Source organism: Pleurodeles waltl, chromosome 7, assembly GCF_031143425.1.
Source record: "Pleurodeles waltl isolate 20211129_DDA chromosome 7, aPleWal1.hap1.20221129, whole genome shotgun sequence".
Taxonomy (NCBI): Eukaryota; Metazoa; Chordata; class Amphibia; order Caudata; family Salamandridae; genus Pleurodeles; species Pleurodeles waltl.
In genome coordinates, this window is record NC_090446.1 from 635,624,004 (window position 1) to 635,641,379 (window position 17,376).

At 49.0% G+C, this 17,376-nt stretch overlaps 1 protein-coding gene across 2 annotated transcripts in view; it reads left to right on the top strand.

The window, feature by feature from the left end:
* Positions 1-17,376, top strand: part of PDE6A (phosphodiesterase 6A) — a 333,514-nt gene that overhangs the window by 209,734 nt on the left and 106,404 nt on the right. For both annotated transcript variants that reach the window (XM_069244608.1, XM_069244606.1), the window contains exon 3: positions 6,117-6,206. In XM_069244608.1, coding sequence (XP_069100709.1) covers positions 6,117-6,206 — 90 coding nt within the window. The remainder of the gene's footprint in view (positions 1-6,116; positions 6,207-17,376) is intronic.

Genomic DNA, 17,376 nt, shown 5'->3' on the forward strand with positions numbered 1-17,376 from the left:
CTCCCATTTGCCGCTCCCTCCCGCCTCCCAGCTGCTCCTCCCTCCCCCCTCCCTTCTTAATGGCTGGCGCTGCGCGTCGCGAGTGAGCGACCTCTGACCTGTTTCAGGTCCTGAGCTCGCCCCCCACGACCGCAGCACCAACCTGCTGCCTCCTGCCTCTGTCCCCTGACCACGCTGCTGTTTGCGTGTTCGAGGCCCTCCTCCACCCGCAGGCATCCTCCTGCGCCTCATCCCTGGGGTCTAGTGGGCTCTGACTAGCTTCACTTGACCCGTGTGCCGCTTTCCGCCGTCCCGTAAGTGTTTTTCGTTTTTTTCGCTTTTTCAGCGCCTCGCCGCCGGCGCTTCTGCCCCCTTTGTGCCCCCCTGATTGCTGTCTCCCCGATCGTATATTGTGCCATTTTGTTTTTCTGATTGTGTGCTTTTCTTATTGTAACTGCTTGTATTTTGCTCGTTTTCAGTGTTTTGCCCCTTGTGCGCTCCCCGTTCCCTGCCGCTGCCTCCCTGCGGCCCCGCCCCCCTCGCGCTCCCATTTGCCGCTCCCTCCCGCCTCCCGCCTCCCAGCTGCTCCTCCCTCCCCCCTCCCTTCTTAATGGCTGGCGCTGCGCGTCGCGAGTGAGCGACCTCTGACCTGTTTCAGGTCCTGAGCTCGCCCCCCACGACCGCAGCACCAACCTGCTGCCTCCTGCCTCTGTCCCCTGACCACGCTGCTGTTTGCGTGTTCGAGGCCCTCCTCCACCCGCAGGCATCCTCCTGCGCCTCATCCCTGGGGTCTAGTGGGCTCTGACTAGCTTCACTTGACCCGTGTGCCGCTTTCCGCCGTCCCGTAAGTGTTTTTCGTTTTTCTCGCTTTTTTCAGTGCCTCGCCGCCGGCGCTTCTGCCCCCTTTGTGCCCCCCTGATTGCTGTCTCCCCGATCGTATATTGTGCCATTTTGTTTTTCTGATTGTGTGCTTTTCTTATTGTAACTGCTTGTATTTTGCTCGTTTTCAGTGTTTTGCCCCTTGTGCGCTCCCCGTTCCCTGCCGCTGCCTCCCTGCGGCCCCGCCCCCCTCGCGCTCCCATTTGTCGCTCCCTCCCGCCTCCCGCCTCCCAGCTGCTCCTCCCTCCCCCCTCCCTTCTTAATGGCTGGCGCTGCGCGTCGCGAGTGAGCGACCTCTGACCTGTTTCAGGTCCTGAGCTCGCCCCCCACGACCGCAGCACCAACCTGCTGCCTCCTGCCTCTGTCCCCTGACCACGCTGCTGTTTGCGTGTTCGAGGCCCTCCTCCACCCGCAGGCATCCTCCTGCGCCTCATCCCTGGGGTCTAGTGGGCTCTGACTAGCTTCACTTGACCCGTGTGCCGCTTTCCGCCGTCCCGTAAGTGTTTTTCGTTTTTTTCGCTTTTTTCAGCGCCTCGCCGCCGGCGCTTCTGCCCCCTTTGTGCCCCCCTGATTGCTGTCTCCCCGATCGTATATTGTGCCATTTTGTTTTTCTGATTGTGTGCTTTTCTTATTGTAACTGCTTGTATTTTGCTCGTTTTCAGTGTTTTGCCCCTTGTGCGCTCCCCGTTCCCTGCCGCTGCCTCCCTGCGGCCCGCCCCCCTCGCGCTCCCATTTGCCGCTCCCTCCCGCCTCCCGCCTCCCAGCTGCTCCTCCCTCCCCCCTCCCTTCTTAATGGCTGGCGCTGCGCGTCGCGAGTGAGCGACCTCTGACCTGTTTCAGGTCCTGAGCTCGCCCCCCACGACCGCAGCACCAACCTGCTGCCTCCTGCCTCTGTCCCCTGACCACGCTGCTGTTTGCTTGTTCGAGGCCCTCCGCCACCCGCAGGCATCCTCCTGCGCCTCATCCCTGGGGTCTAGTGGGCTCTGACTAGCTTCACTTGACCCGTGTGCCGCTTTCCGCCGTCCCGTAAGTGTTTTTCGTTTTTTTCGCTTTTTTCAGCGCCTCGCCGCCGGCGCTTCTGCCCCCTTTGTGCCCCCCTGATTGCTGTCTCCCCGATCGTATATTGTGCCATTTTGTTTTTCTGATTGTGTGCTTTTCTTATTGTAACTGCTTGTATTTTGCTCGTTTTCAGTGTTTTGCCCCTTGTGCGCTCCCCGTTCCCTGCCGCTGCCTCCCTGCGGCCCCGCCCCCCTCGCGCTCCCATTTGCCGCTCCCTCCCGCCTCCCGCCTCCCAGCTGCTCCTCCCTCCCCCCTCCCTTCTTAATGGCTGGCGCTGCGCGTCGCGAGTGAGCGACCTCTGACCTGTTTCAGGTCCTGAGCTCGCCCCCCACGACCGCAGCACCAACCTGCTGCCTCCTGCCTCTGTCCCCTGACCACGCTGCTGTTTGCGTGTTCGAGGCCCTCCTCCACCCGCAGGCATCCTCCTGCGCCTCATCCCTGGGGTCTAGTGGGCTCTGACTAGCTTCACTTGACCCGTGTGCCGCTTTCCGCCGTCCCGTAAGTGTTTTTCGTTTTTTTCGCTTTTTTCAGCGCCTCGCCGCCGGCGCTTCTGCCCCCTTTGTGCCCCCCTGATTGCTGTCTCCCCGATCGTATATTGTGCCATTTTGTTTTTCTGATTGTGTGCTTTTCTTATTGTAACTGCTTGTATTTTGCTCGTTTTCAGTGTTTTGCCCCTTGTGCGCTCCCCGTTCCCTGCCGCTGCCTCCCTGCGGCCCCGCCCCCCTCGCGCTCCCATTTGCCGCTCCCTCCCGCCTCCCAGCTGCTCCTCCCTCCCCCCTCCCTTCTTAATGGCTGGCGCTGCGCGTATGCGCAGCGGGCGCGCCGCTGGCGCGCCGGAGGCGCGCCAGAGGCAAGCCCGTCTGCGCCCGTCCGCGCCTGGACCCCCTCTTCACCTCTAGCAACCACATTTCCTTCAGCCACACCTCCGAACTCCACTGGACTGACCATCACTGTGTCCATTTCACCTATAAGAAAACCACAGAGCAACACCGCATCCAGCTACCTCCCCACCGCCGCTGGGGCAAAATCACCCAAGAACAACTGACCAGCACCCTCGTCAACAACCTTCCACCCGACGCAATCGACCCGAGCACAGCCGCCATCAACCTCCATCAATGGATCCTCGACTGCGCCAACACCCTTGCCCCTCTCAAGAAACCCACCACCACCCAAGGAAAGAGAAAACCAGCCTGGTTCACAGACGATCTCACCACCTCCAAAAGCAACTGCCAGAAACTCAAAAAGAAATGGATCCAAGAACGCACATCCGACAACCTCGCCGCCCTCAAAAACGCCAACCGCGAACACCACCAACGGATCCGCACCGCCAAGCGCGCCCACTTCACCGAACGCATCAACAACAACGCCCACGACTGCAAAGAACTCTTCGGCATCGTGAAGGAACTCTCCAATCCGAAAGCCAACTCCAACGACATCCCGCCCTCCCAGAAACTCTGCGACAACCTCTCCACCTTCTTCCACCAGAAAATCACCACCATCCACGACAGCTTCATCACCGGTCCACCGCCAGACCCCACCCCCGACGTCTCCTCCCGCGACTGCCGCCTCACCGCCTGGACCCACGTGGACGAGGCAGAAACCATAGCAACCATGAACACCATCCACTCAGGCTCCCCCACGGACCCCTGCCCCCATCATGTTTTCAACTCAGCCAACGCCACCATCGCCCCCGAACTCCGCAAGATCATCAACCTCTCCTTCACTTCTGCCACCTTCCCGGACAGCTGGAAACACGCAGAAATCCAACCCCTCCTCAAAAAACCCAAGGCTGACCCCAACGACCTCAAAAACTTCCGTCCGATCTCTCTCCTCCCTTTTCCAGCGAAAGTCATCGAGAAGATCGTCAACACTCAGCTCACCCACTTCCTCGAAGACAATTCCATCCTGGACCCCTCACAATCCGGATTCAGACGAAACCACAGCACTGAGACCGCCCTCCTCGCCGCCACAGATGACATCAGACATCAAATGGACAACGGCGAAACCTCAGCCCTCATCCTCCTCGACCTATCAGCCGCTTTTGACACCATCTGCCACCGCACCCTACTGACCCGCCTCCAGGAAGCCGGCATCCAAGATAAAGCCCTCCACTGGATCTCATCCTTCCTCTCCGACAGAACGCAGAGAGTCCGTCTCTCCCCTTTCCGCTCCAAAGCCACCAACCTCATCTGCGGCATCCCCCAAGGATCCTCCCTCAGCCCCACGTTGTTCAACGTCTACATGGCCCCCCTCGCTCAACTGGCCCGCCAACATCATCTCAGCATCATCTCCTACGCCGACGATACCCAGCTCGTCCTCTCCCTGACCAAAGACCCGCTCACCGCCAAAACAAACCTCCACGAGGGACTAAAATCCATCGCCGATTGGATGAACAACAGTCGCCTGAAACTCAACTCCGACAAGACGGAAGTCCTCATCCTCGGACGCACTCCCTCGGCCTGGAACGACTCATGGTGGCCCTCCGTCCTCGGACCCCCACCCACCCCTGCCAGCCACGCAAGAAACCTCGGCTTCATCCTGGACTCCGCCCTCACCATGTCCAAACAGGTCAGCGCCGTCTCCTCCTCCTGTTTCAACACCCTCCGAATGCTCCGCAGAATCTTCAAGTGGATTCCAACAGAAACCAGAAAGACGGTGACCCAGGCCCTCGTCAGCAGCAGACTTGACTACGGCAACGCACTCTACACAGGCATCCCAACCAAAGACATCAAACGCCTCCAACGTATCCAAAATGCCTCCGCCCGACTGATCCTCAACATACCCCGCCGAAGTCACATCTCCCCTCACCTAAAGGAACTCCACTGGCTCCCGGTAGACAAGAGGATCACCTTCAAACTCCTCACCCACGCTCACAAGGCACTTCACAACACCGGACCCTCCTACCTCAACACCAGACTCCACTTCTACACCCCAACACGTCAACTCCGATCCGCCAACCTCGCCCTCGCCATCGTACCCCGAATCCAGGGCAAGACATCCGGCGGCAGATCCTTCTCCTTCCTCGCCGCCAAGACCTGGAACTCTCTCCCCACATCCCTTCGCCAGACCCAGGACCTCCTCGCATTCAGAAGGCTCCTCAAGACCTGGCTCTTCGACCGCTAAACCAGCAGCGCTCCCCCCCCCCCCCCTCAGCGCCTCGAAACCCTGACGGGTACATAGCGCGCTTTATAAATACTATGATTGATTGATTGATTGATTGAGATTAAGCTATTGTTCAATTAGAGCTACTATTACAGATAAGCTTAATGGTAGGATAAATGTGAAAATTAGGGGCACATTAATGTTAGCATCAATTATAAGAACAGGGTTAGTGTTGAATTTAAAGTTAATGTTAAAGTTTGGGTTATAACACTAAGGATAGGCAGAGATATGATGTAAGAGCTGATTTTCTGACCTTGGGTCCCAAAATCCCGGACCTTATATCCAGGTTCTGCACTAGACAAATTAATCTTGTGATTTTGGAGAAATTGCATGAGATCCATGTAAACTCTAAAGCAGTGCAATGTAAATAAAATCCACGCTAGGTAAATATGTCAAGTTCTATCTGCTCAGTTATTCATCCCAAATGCATATTCTCATTCCACCTTCATATCAAGCCATGAGACTAAAATCAGTTCTCTGTTAGACCAGACACACCAAATTGGTCTACACAAAGTACATAATCTTTGAAAATTCCTCTGCAGCATTACAGGTCACTCCACTGTTCCTTGACAATAAATCCATGCTATGAAAATATTTTAAATAAATACACTTTAGGGTTACTGTTATGTTTTAGTTATGTTTCAAGCCAATGCCAATGATAAGAGTGAAGGATGGGTAGCTAAGAAATGTGCAGGGAAATCTCACAGGATGCAATTGACCCCATGTCTCAGTCTTACCAAATGGTGGCAGCTTCATTGAGGGTGTGGAGCTGGAGTCTTGTGTGTGGAACTCTGTTGTTATGTCATGGATGGCACACTTTCTAGGAATCTTTATCAATGGATCCTGTCTATAGCAAATGATTAGGACTCCACTTGCAAGATCATTCAAAAATGGACTTGAACCTGGTTTTCTTGTGAAAATGATTCCCTAATCTACTATTTGTTTTTTTCTAAATGCTAGAACATTATATTTTCTGTAAAAGAAACTAGAACTCATTCAAGAAAACAAATTTTCTCTTTTATGTTTCCTTTTAACAGCTTTTCCTTAAGTACATGAACTTTGCCAATTTAATACTCAAAGTGTTTCACCTGAGCTACCTTCACAACTGCGAAACCCGCAGAGGTCAGGTAAGGCATTTGCAGTCTTTTTAGTGAGATATTTAATAAAAGTTGATTGCACTATTATGCATGTCAAAATAGTGTTTTATGGAGCACAGTACATATTCATTCACAGACTGCTCCTGTAAAAAAGGACTATATTCCCTATGAACAACATTAAGGGCCCTATTATGGGTTTGACCGACGGGAAAGCCCACCCGCCAAACTCTCCACAAGGCGGCCGCCACCTACGCAGCAACCTCCAGCTGGAGTTAATAAGAGCTTCCTGCTAGGCCGGTGGGTGGAAACCTGAGTTTCTGCCCGCTGGTCTAGCGGGAAACAGGTTACAGCATTGTCTCTGGCTCGTAATCAGTACTGTAGCCTGCAGGGTGTACCAGCACAGCAAAGCAGAAAGTAAACATTGAGATAGTGCTGGCCAAGGGAGTCCCCTGCACTGCCCATACCAAGTCCATTAGCAATGCTGGGGCCCCTCTGAGGCCCCCTGCACTTGTTCTCTGCTAGCCTTTTCATGGCGGTGGTACCGCCATGAAACCGCTGGCAGAGAACGAGGTCGTAATCCCCAGAGCAGCGCAGCTTGCAGTGCTGCCCTGGCAAATTAGGACCGCCACCATCCTCCAGACTGCCAGGGTTGTAATGTGGCAGTCGGACCTCTGCATTGGCGTTGGTCCAGTCCACCACCACTTAGGGGTCTATAGAGAGCCACACTCGTAATCAAACCCTAAGTCTTTTAATTTCTAGTGAACATGAAGCTATGCTAGGAGGAGGAAGCATTTTAATCTCACAGATGTAAAACTAGAGAATGGGCAAAGGTGTGGTTCTTGCCCTCCAAATTGGAGCCTTCTTTGATTGTTAATAGCACACAGTCAGCCATAAATTAATGTGATTTTTTGTTTTGCTGTAGCAAGACTTTATTGCCACTCAGGTGAACATTGTTGTACTGTTATCACTGAAGGAGAAATGATCTAGAGCAAGACAAGTGTTCACAACATCTATATGGCAGTTTATTTTGTTTCAGTCATTGTTGAATGTCTGTATATTTCCAAGAATTGTGTCAGCAAACAACCACCCCTCTTTTGACAATGGTGGGTCTCCCTGGGCGATTGATTCAGGATTGAATTCACACTTTGCAGAGTAAGATGTAAGAGTAGTTGTGTTATGCTTCTTACTTTGCATCTCCTTGTAGTTCTGTTATTGATGTAATACATATATTGTGATTGTGTAATTTCTAGGGTATGTTTGACATTCATTGTTAACTCTGGAGTCGGGACAGGACACAATTTAATTGCTCCTATCACTTAGCTGAGTTAGAAAAGGCCTTGTTGTGAAGATCTCTTGGTGTGAAGAGCCCACCCAGTTCTGCTTCAGTATTTGCCTTCTGGTATTTGTAGTCCTCCATTTACAATGAGAAAAGCAAAACTTAATCTCCCTGCTCACAGATAAAAATAGAGTGAATTACTCATGGCATTCATTGTGAGATCTTTGTTTTAGTACCTCTCTGTTACTCCTCTAATTTTTTTTATCTTCTGATATGTGGCAAATTAAAAACAGACACCCACACACAGAACTGTTGTGAATGAGTTTCTTTACTCCATTTCAGAAACATATTGAGCCATAATCCAAACCAATCAACTCAGTCCTTGAAAAACTTTGTATGTCCCATTTCCACATTCCCTCCCATTCATCTCACCCATTTTACATGCACTTAAACCCGCATTCTCTGATCTCAAGCATGCAATACCTACCGCTTATTGTGGCCTTTTCAAACAAAATCATAGGAAAAATTGCAGCAACAAACACTTAAAAATCTACTACAATACAAAGAAAAATAAGAGATCTCCTCTTCTTGATAAGCTTCACTCAATCTATGATCTTTGAGATGTAAATCCATTCTCTTCATTATCCTCTTGCTAATAAGGAAACAAATATAACCCTTTCAACCCTTGGTCACATTATGTTTGCTCTTCACCACCATCATCCATGTCCTTAGCTTAAGTGTTAGCTGCAGACCACTGCTTTCACTCACTAATGTCAACTAAAACTCCATAAACATATCAAGAGCACAACCAGATATGCTACCACCACTCAGACCTACTTGCGGTTCAGTCCTTTTGTCCTGGAACAAGAATTAAGCCCTGATTCTTTCTGAGTTGTTTGGAATCCAGATGCCTTTTTTATCACACCAGATAAATAACAATACCCTGGGGTACATTATTAAGTGGGTACAGTACATAGCACCTGTTATGAGTTTCTGGGGAATAACATACAGATTTTGTAGCTAAACTCCCCAGAATCTATATGATATGGTAAATACCATACACTTTCCCCCTGTTGTTTTCCGGCAGATTTGACCTGCGAAAATGTAATGAGGAGTAAGATATTTATTGTACCTGGTAATTACTGAATCTGGTAAAGACCATCTAACTCGTAATTCTGCCCTGCGTTCAAATAGGATTAACCCAGGGGTTGGGAAACACCAACCCATGTGTGATCAGGGCATAAAAACAAAATTATTCATGCACTGGTCCTCTATGGTATTTCTATTCTCTCTGGCATCTCTAAAATTCATCTTACCCCTTCAAAACCACACTTCATGCTTCACCATGGGTTATTTCTGGCACTGACTGATTTTACCAAACTACCCCTGTTTTGTTAAACTTAAACTGGCTGCCTTTTGATGCAGATCCGCTTTCAAACTCTGAACCCCTTTACACAAGCTCATACACTCTGATTACTCTCACTATCTAGCCAAAAGGCTCAAGCATTTAGGAGGCTTGTGTCATCTTTACAGTACCAAAACTCTCTTAAAACCCTATTTTCAGCCAAACACAAACTCTTAATTAGTCCTTCTCTGGCTGTAACCCCAAGCTTTCAAGCTCTACTCCTTCCTTCCCTCACACTTTCCCTCTTTTATATTTATGAAAGATTTTCTTCTCAAACAGGATTTTTTTCTGTCCTTTTTGAAAATTCCCATTTTCTTGTGTTTTTTGGCCCTGGCCGTTATTTTAGCGAGATTCTCATCCCACTGCGATACCATTGTCTTCTCTAGCAGTCCTTTCCCTTTAACCCACCTACCCGCCTCACTGCTTGGCCCCTATATTAATGTTGATGCATTGAGTACATACATTAAAATTAGTCTATATCAAATGTATCATCCACTTGGCCTTATAATTTGTATCATGTAAATATTTGTATACATTCCTGGTATAGTCATCCTGTGATCATTCTTCATAGTCAGCTTTCATTTGATGCTATATTTTGATGTTTATCGTTTTTGATACTATATTTTGATGTTTCATGTTTATGCTCGCCTCTCAGTGCTCATTTCGTTGTTGTGCAAACCTTTACATTTTTCTATGTAAAATGCTCCAATGCTCTTGGGCCAGGTAAGGCTATACAAAACTATTCAATAAATAGATTTATAGAATAAATGGAATTGCCCTCACTATTTGCTTCTTCACCTGCTACACGAACATTAACTTCTAACCAAGAATAACCATCATCCACTGCTTCCTTCCCAAGTCATGGCACTTCACTGTCCTTTTAACTTTCAATGGACCTCTATTGTCTAGGACTCTAATGTTGCTACTACTTCCATATAGTGTTGGAGGTTCTGAAAAAAAGATGTATTAACCTTTCCTTACCTTTGATGGCAACTCCTTGGTTATACTCTCCCACCTATCTGTGTCATCACCACTACAAATCAAAATTTTGCTACCTGTATAGATGTTTCAACCTATCTGCTTAATGTGAACATGCTTCTTTCATTCTCAGTATCACTTTGCATTTCTCCTTCTGGCACAAAAACCCAAGCACAACTGTTTGTCAGGGAGACATCCCAGCAACAATTTGAGAGCTGTTTTCTCTGCTACTGAATCCATTGTGGAATGATAAGCTAATAAGGTAGCTTGCACATCCATTTTCTATTGATGCCAATGCTACAAGCTAACTGTGACTGGTTTAACTTCCCTTTTAGTTCTCTCTAATTGTCCATTACCATGTGGATGATATTTCACACCATTGTTAAATATAAATCTTTTTCAAAACATCTTTATTTTCCTCAATACAGACTGGATACCAATATCTGAAATTACTTTAGCACTAAAACCTTGCATACAGGCAAATCTTCATAAACTATATTTATCTGTACTTGATGTATTGTTAGCCACTTTCCTAGTGCTGTATGACATTCTTGTGCATAGTCAGTCCACTAAATTGTGATATCACCAGAACAACTAAATCACTTATCACTTATCATAAGTAAGGGCCAGTTTTCCAGTCTTCAAAAAACATTCCTTGGCCCATTGTGATATTTGCAACTCACAATCCATATGTTACTTCTCTTACAACACTAAACTTCTTGAGTCAGTTTTCACTGTGAATTTTCAGTAGTATACTGTCAAGGCTGAGTAGATGATAGGCATTAACCAATACTTGTTAATGCTAGTACATTGTTCAGTTCTTCATATACAGTTTGTAAATTTTCTTATTCTTAAATTTGATAGTGCTTTTCATCCCTTACCTCCTATTAGATTTTTTTTATTAACTAGCCCCACAATTGTTGTCTTAACCAGCAATCAGAATACCCCCTTGAGGCAACCAATCATAAGTAAGACCCTTTCCAAATTCATTCAGTGGGTTGAAACTTAGTAAATTTCAGAATTGGCACATTAACGCATGAGTCAATGAAGAATGGAATGATATAGGGGATATGCCTAAATAGAAAAGGTATGAGCTCCTCCTTAGCCTATTGTCAACAGTGGAGAACTGTAATGCATATTTGCAATCACTCAAAGATATTGATGATGAATTTAGGACTGAATTAATTGCAATTATCACATCCATTTCTGTATTTTGTACATAATAGATATTGGAGGTTAATAAAATACCTGTACTTCATTTTAGTTCTTTATAAAGTAACCATGAAAAGGCCCTTTTCTCTTTAAATAAGCAAAAACTATTTTAGGAAAACTTAATATTTGAAGCATTGACATTCTTGTCCCATAGAAGCTATCGTTGCACCCAACAAAGGGCTGCATGTCCTCAAGTATCTGCCATGTTGACCCTTCAATAATTATCCAACCAATCATATTACGGCTACAAGACCATAGGTTTATAGGAGATTCTGCCTATTTTTCATGACCATGGCAATTCTTGCGCACCTTTCTACACATATTACTTTATTTGTAATGTAAATTTACCAATATGTACACTTCAGTTCAGTTAACAGCCATCAGAAACCAAAAAACTGGGTGAATAGTAAATCTTTTTAGCAAAAACAAAATGTATCAAATTCTTCACACCACCTTCAGAGCCTGCTTTTGAGCCTTTAGCGTTGTTCCACCTTGACCATGCATGCTTCTACCAAATCGGCTTTCTTATCACACACTATTTTCATGTGTATCATTTGCACATCTTCCCACACTGGGCAACACTTGTTACTGGCATATTGACCATTCTGATGAATGCTCTAACCTATGGATTCCTCACCTGTCGATTAATCGCAGACATCAGAATGAAACCAGAAACTTCACAACTGTCATGCCATCAGCACAGGATGCTGGCTTTGTAACAACTCCTGAAGCAGTGTCAGATTATGTCACCAAAAACACCTACCCTGGCATAACAACCCCAGTTCAATGTTTCTGTGCTTTTGAAGCAGATCCAGTGCTGGCTCTCCTTGAGAGTTGTGAGTTTTTTTTCTCACAGAAATTCTTTACTGAAGTTTAATGTCTCCTCCAAGTGGTCAGACTTTAAGCCCTATAGAGACTGTGAGGGACACATATCACTCACTAATGCCCCTGCCTCGATCTGTCTCTGGTGTCTTGTGTCAGACCACAATTCCCAATCCTGTGAATCATGCCTGAACTGGAGCTGGAGTAGTTTTTCTTGGGGGTGGTTCAACCTTATCTGAGCTGCCTTGCTCCAGTGGCCACTCAGGACCTGGCCCCAGAAGCTTAGTTATCTTCACCGAATCTACTGCCACTGGTTTTTCCCGACCAAATGACTCTGTTGACATAATTCCCAGAATACCTGTAGGAGGCTGGCCTGGCTTATAGTGGGTACCTTGTGGTACTTACACCCTGTGCCAGGTCCAGTTATCCCTTATTAGTAGAATAGAGGTGTTTCTAGCAGCTTAGGCTGATAGAAGGCAAAGCTATGGCAAAGCTTAGGTTGAACTAGGAGACATGCAAAGCTCCTACTATACCACTTATATCATATAGCACAATATCATAAGAAAACACAATATCCAGAGTTACTAAAAATAAAGGTACTTTATTTTTATGACAATATGCCACAAGTATCTCAGTGAGTACCCTCAGTAAGAAGGTAAGTAATATACACAAGTTATATGTACACAAGCCCAAAACAGGTAAGTAAGAGTAAGAAAAGTAATGCAAACAGTGTAGAATTACAATAGGATGCAATAGGTGAACATAGGTCTAAGAGCAACACAAACCATACACTCCAAAAGTGGAATGCGAATCACAAATAGACCCCAGACCTATGGGAGCTTGTAGAGGGTCTCTGGGACTTTAAGAAAACAGTCAGGGTGTCCAAGATACCCCACCCCAAGACCCTGAAAAGTAGGAGTAAAGTACACCCACTACCCCAAAAGGAATAGTCGTGATAGGGGGATTCTGCAAGAACCACAAACACCAGCGAAGCACTGAAGACGGATTCCTGGACCTGAGGACCTGCAAGGCAAGGGGACCAAGTCCAAGAGTTGCAATAGTGTCCGGGGGGGCCGGAGCCCAGGAAACCCCGGATGAAGGTGCAAGGAAGCAGCCTCCGGATGGAAGAAGCTTAGGATTCTGCAACAACGAAGAGAGCTGGGAACTTCTCCTTTGGAAGGAAGATATCCCACGGCGTGCTGAAGGTTGCAGAAGTGTTCCCACGCACAGAAATATCGCAAACAAGCCTTGCTAGCTGCAAGGGTTGCGGTAGAGGTTTTTGGGTGCTGCTGGGGACCAGGAAGGACCAGGATGCCGCCCCTTGGAGGAGGAGACAGAGGGGGCACTCAGCAACTCAGAGAGCCCCCCCCACAGAAGCAGGCAGCGCCCGCAGAAGTACCGGAGCAGGCACTTAGAAGGTTTGTGAACCGGAGCTGGCTCAGAGTCACACAGGAGGGTCCCACAATGTCGGAGTACAACTCAGAGGGTTGAGCACTGCAGGATGGAGTACTGGGGACCCAGGCTAGGTTGTGCACGAAGGAATCCTTGGAGGAGTGCACAGAAGCCGGCTGCAAATCACGCAGTACACAGGTTTGCAGTCTAGCGTGGGGAGGCAAGGACTTACCTCCACCAAACTTGGACTGAAGGATCACTGGACTGTGAGAGTCACTTGGATAGAGTTCCTGTGTTCAAGGGACGACGCTCGTCAGGATGAGAGGGGACCCAGAGGACCGGTGATGCAGTCTTTTGGTGCCTGCATTAGCAGGAGGAAGATTCCGTCGACCCACAGGAGATTTCTTCTTGGCTTCCAGTGCAGGGTGAAGGCAGGTGACCCCCAGAGCATGCACCACCAGGAAACAGTCGAGAAAGCCGGCAGGATTAGGGGCTACAATGTTGCTGGTAGTCGTCTTGCTACTTTGTTGTGGTTTTGCAGGCGTTCTGGAGCAGTCAGTGGTCGATCCTTGGCAGAAGTCAAAGAGGGAAGTACAGAGGAACTCTGGTGAGCTCTTGCATTCGTTATCTGTAGAATACCCCAGAGGAGCGACCCTAAATAGCCAGAAAAGGAGGTTTGGCTACCAAGAAAGGAGGATTGGCTACCAAGAAAGGAAAGAGCCTATCAGAGGGGGTCTCTGACGTCACCTGCTGGCACTGGCCACTCAGAGAAGTCCAGTGTGCCCCCAACACCTCTGAATCCAAGATGGCAGAGGTCTGGGACACACTGGAGGAGCTCTGGACACCTCCCCTGGGAGGTACTGGTCAGGGGAGTGGTCACTTCCCTTTCCTTTGTCCAGTTTCACGCCAGAGCAGGGCTGGGGGATCCCTGAACCAGTGTAGACTGGCTTATGCAGAGATGGGCACCATCTGTGCCCATCAAAGCATTTCCAGAGGCTGGGGGAGGCTACTTCTCCCCAGCCCTTCACACCTATTTCCAAAGGGAGAGGGTGTAACACCCTCTCTCAGAGGAAATCCTTTGTTCTGCCTTCCTGGGCCAGGGCTGCCTAGACCCCAGGAGGGCAGAATCCTGTCTGAGGGGTTGGCAGCAGCAGCTGCAGTGGAAACCCCAGAAAGGCAGTTTGGCAGTATCCGGGTTCTGTGCTAAAGACCCGGGGGATCATGGAATTGTCCCCCCAATACCAGAATGGTATTGGGATGACAATTCCATGATCTTAGACATGTTACATGGCCATGTTCGGAGTTACCATTGTGACGCTATACATAGGTAGTGACCTATGTCTAGTGCACGCGTGTAATGGTGTCCCCACACTCACAAAGTCTGGGGAATTTGCCCTGAATGATGTGGGGGCACCTTGGCTAGTGCCAGGGTGCCCACACACTAAGGGGGTTATTCCAACTTTGGAGGAAGTGGTAATCCGTCCCAAAAGTGACGGTAAAGTGACGGATATACCACCAGCCGTATTACGAGTCCATTATATCCTATGGAACTCGTAATACGGCTGGTGGTAAATCCGTCACATTTGGGACGGATTACCACCTCCTCAAAAGTTGGAATAACCCCCTAAGTAACTTGGCACCCAACCTTCACTAAGTGAGGGTTAGACATATAGGTTAAGCATTATAAGTTACTTATGTGCAGTGAAAAATGGCTGTGAAATAACGTGGACGTTATTTCACTCAGGCTGCAGTGGCAGGCCTGTGTAAGAATTGCCTGAGCTCCCCTATGGGTTATAAAAGAAATGCTGCAACCCATAGGGATCTCCTGGAACCCCAATACCCTGGGTTCCTAAGTACCATATACAAGGGAATTATATTGGTGTACCAGTGTGCCAATTAGAATTGGTAAATTTAGTCACTAGCCTGCAGTGACAAATTTAGAAAAGAAAGCAGAGAGAGCATAAACACTGACGTTCTGGTTAGCAGAGCCTCAGTGATACAGTTAGGCCCCACACAGGGAACACATACAGGGTACATACTATGAGCACTGTGGTCCTGCCTAGCAGGATCCCAGTGACACAAGGGCTAAAACAACATACATACACTGAAAAATGGGGATTACAAGCCAGGCAAGATGGTACTTTCCTACAATACCTAGTAACAATGCCTTCATATTTGGTGGTTTGGATGCCATGCTCAGACATGGCCACATTTATAAAAGCTGTGTGCAGCACCTTAGCACAATCCACGGGCTCCATGGCACTGTATAGACTTCAGATGTTTATGCCCTAGTCTCTAACTCTGATGCTGTTTGCATTTCTCCTCCAGGACAGACACCAGCACCTCCAACATTCACCCCACACTTTGAGACACAATGCCAAATCTGCCTACATCATGACTGGCTGTGCCACTAAGTGTGCCTCCATCTCAAGTGCTAGACTTGGATTTGATTTGGTGGGGAAACAATACAAACCTGCACCTTAGGAATGCCTTCAGTTCCCCTCTGAATGTGGCCAGGTTAGTGAAGGATGTCTCCAGCCTAGGATGGGGAGCTCATTTGGTTGACCTGAGATCTGAGCACAGTCTCCAAATGAGCAAGTACTTCACATAAAAGTGCTGGAACTGCAGGTGTGTCCGCTGGCACTCAAGGCCTACCTCTCCTCCATCCAAGGTCAGTTTGTCCAGATCTACAACGGAGATGTGGTGTGTCAGCAAACTAGAAGGAGAAAGGCCTCACAGCCTGAGATGGTGTATTTTGCAGATCATGAGTGGCATCTCCTGCCGGAGGTAGTCCAAGACATCTTCACCCGGTGGGGCAATCCCCAAATTGATCTATTTTTGTCCTTAGAGAATGCTTAATGCCAGCAAGTCTGCACCCTCCACTATCCATTGAGGATGAGATTTGTGGGATGCTTTTCGGTTATAACAATGTGTGTTTCCTCCAATACTCTTGATCCTTAGAGTTCTCAAGCAGATTCACCAGTACTGGTACCAAGATATTTTCATTTCTCTGGATTGGCCAAGAAGGGTGTGGTATGCTGACTTAGGTGCTTGTCTCTATGTCCTCTGCTCAAGCTGCCATCCAGACTGAACTTTCTCTGCCAATGAGAGTAAACCTTACTGAATCCCAGTCTCCAAGGCCTCCTCCTTCATGCCTAAGTATTGAGTGGGGGCTGGCGGAGCCAAGATGGCGGCCGGAGCGGACGCGTAATCAAGAGCTCCGCACCGGCCCCGGAACATTTATCCTGTCACGGCGGTGTTGCTGTCCTGGGGCCCGAGGAAGCGTTGCCTGGAATTGGCCTGGTGGCTCCGGAGTCGGTTGGCCAGTGATTTTTGGGTGACGACGTGCCCCGTTGCCCTGTACGCACCGCCACAGCCGGGGCCTTGACGGCGCGGCCCGACGCTACCTTGAGGCTGCGTACGCGGAAGGAATCTTCATCTGCGTGTGCACCCGGCGAGGTGACGGACTGCTACACAGCGGTGAGCAGAGTTGTTGGAAGCGCCCTGGCGCTGGCGATTACTGGACCGTCTTGTACTGGTAGGGTGTGGTCCGCCTCGAGCTGGTTGCACCATATGTGCGAGACAGTGCTACCCCAACTGTTGCCCGTCTAGAAACTTTTGCAACTCCTCTGGGCTTTGGGGGTACCTGGCGACTCCCCTTCGCTCCGACGCTCCCGGACGGTCATTTCTACGTACCGGCACCACCCAAGTAAGCGCTGAGTGGGGCAGCACAGGGGGCTCCTATTGGGATACCCCAACCGGACCCGACACTGCCTGGGTGGATCCGAGCGGGCGCTCGGCCTTCGCTGTCGGCGTGCCCCACTTCCAGGTCCACGGAGCCTTCCGACCTGCTGGTGGGCCTGCGTGCGCTGCACGTCCTCCATCGTCCCTGCCCGGGGGGTCTCTCCCTCCGATTACGGCGGCCCGCACGATCTGTCTGGCTGGGTTCCCTATAGCCTCACACACTTACGCTGTACGCTGGAATTTCTTGTTGGCCTTTGCCCAGAGGGCCGGGGGTTTTTGAGACGCGTCTCTGGAGGCTTTGAGACACTGGTGACCGCTGGCCTTCTGCTGCGTCTGCTCCAATACGGCAGCCGATCCTTGCTTTTACCGGT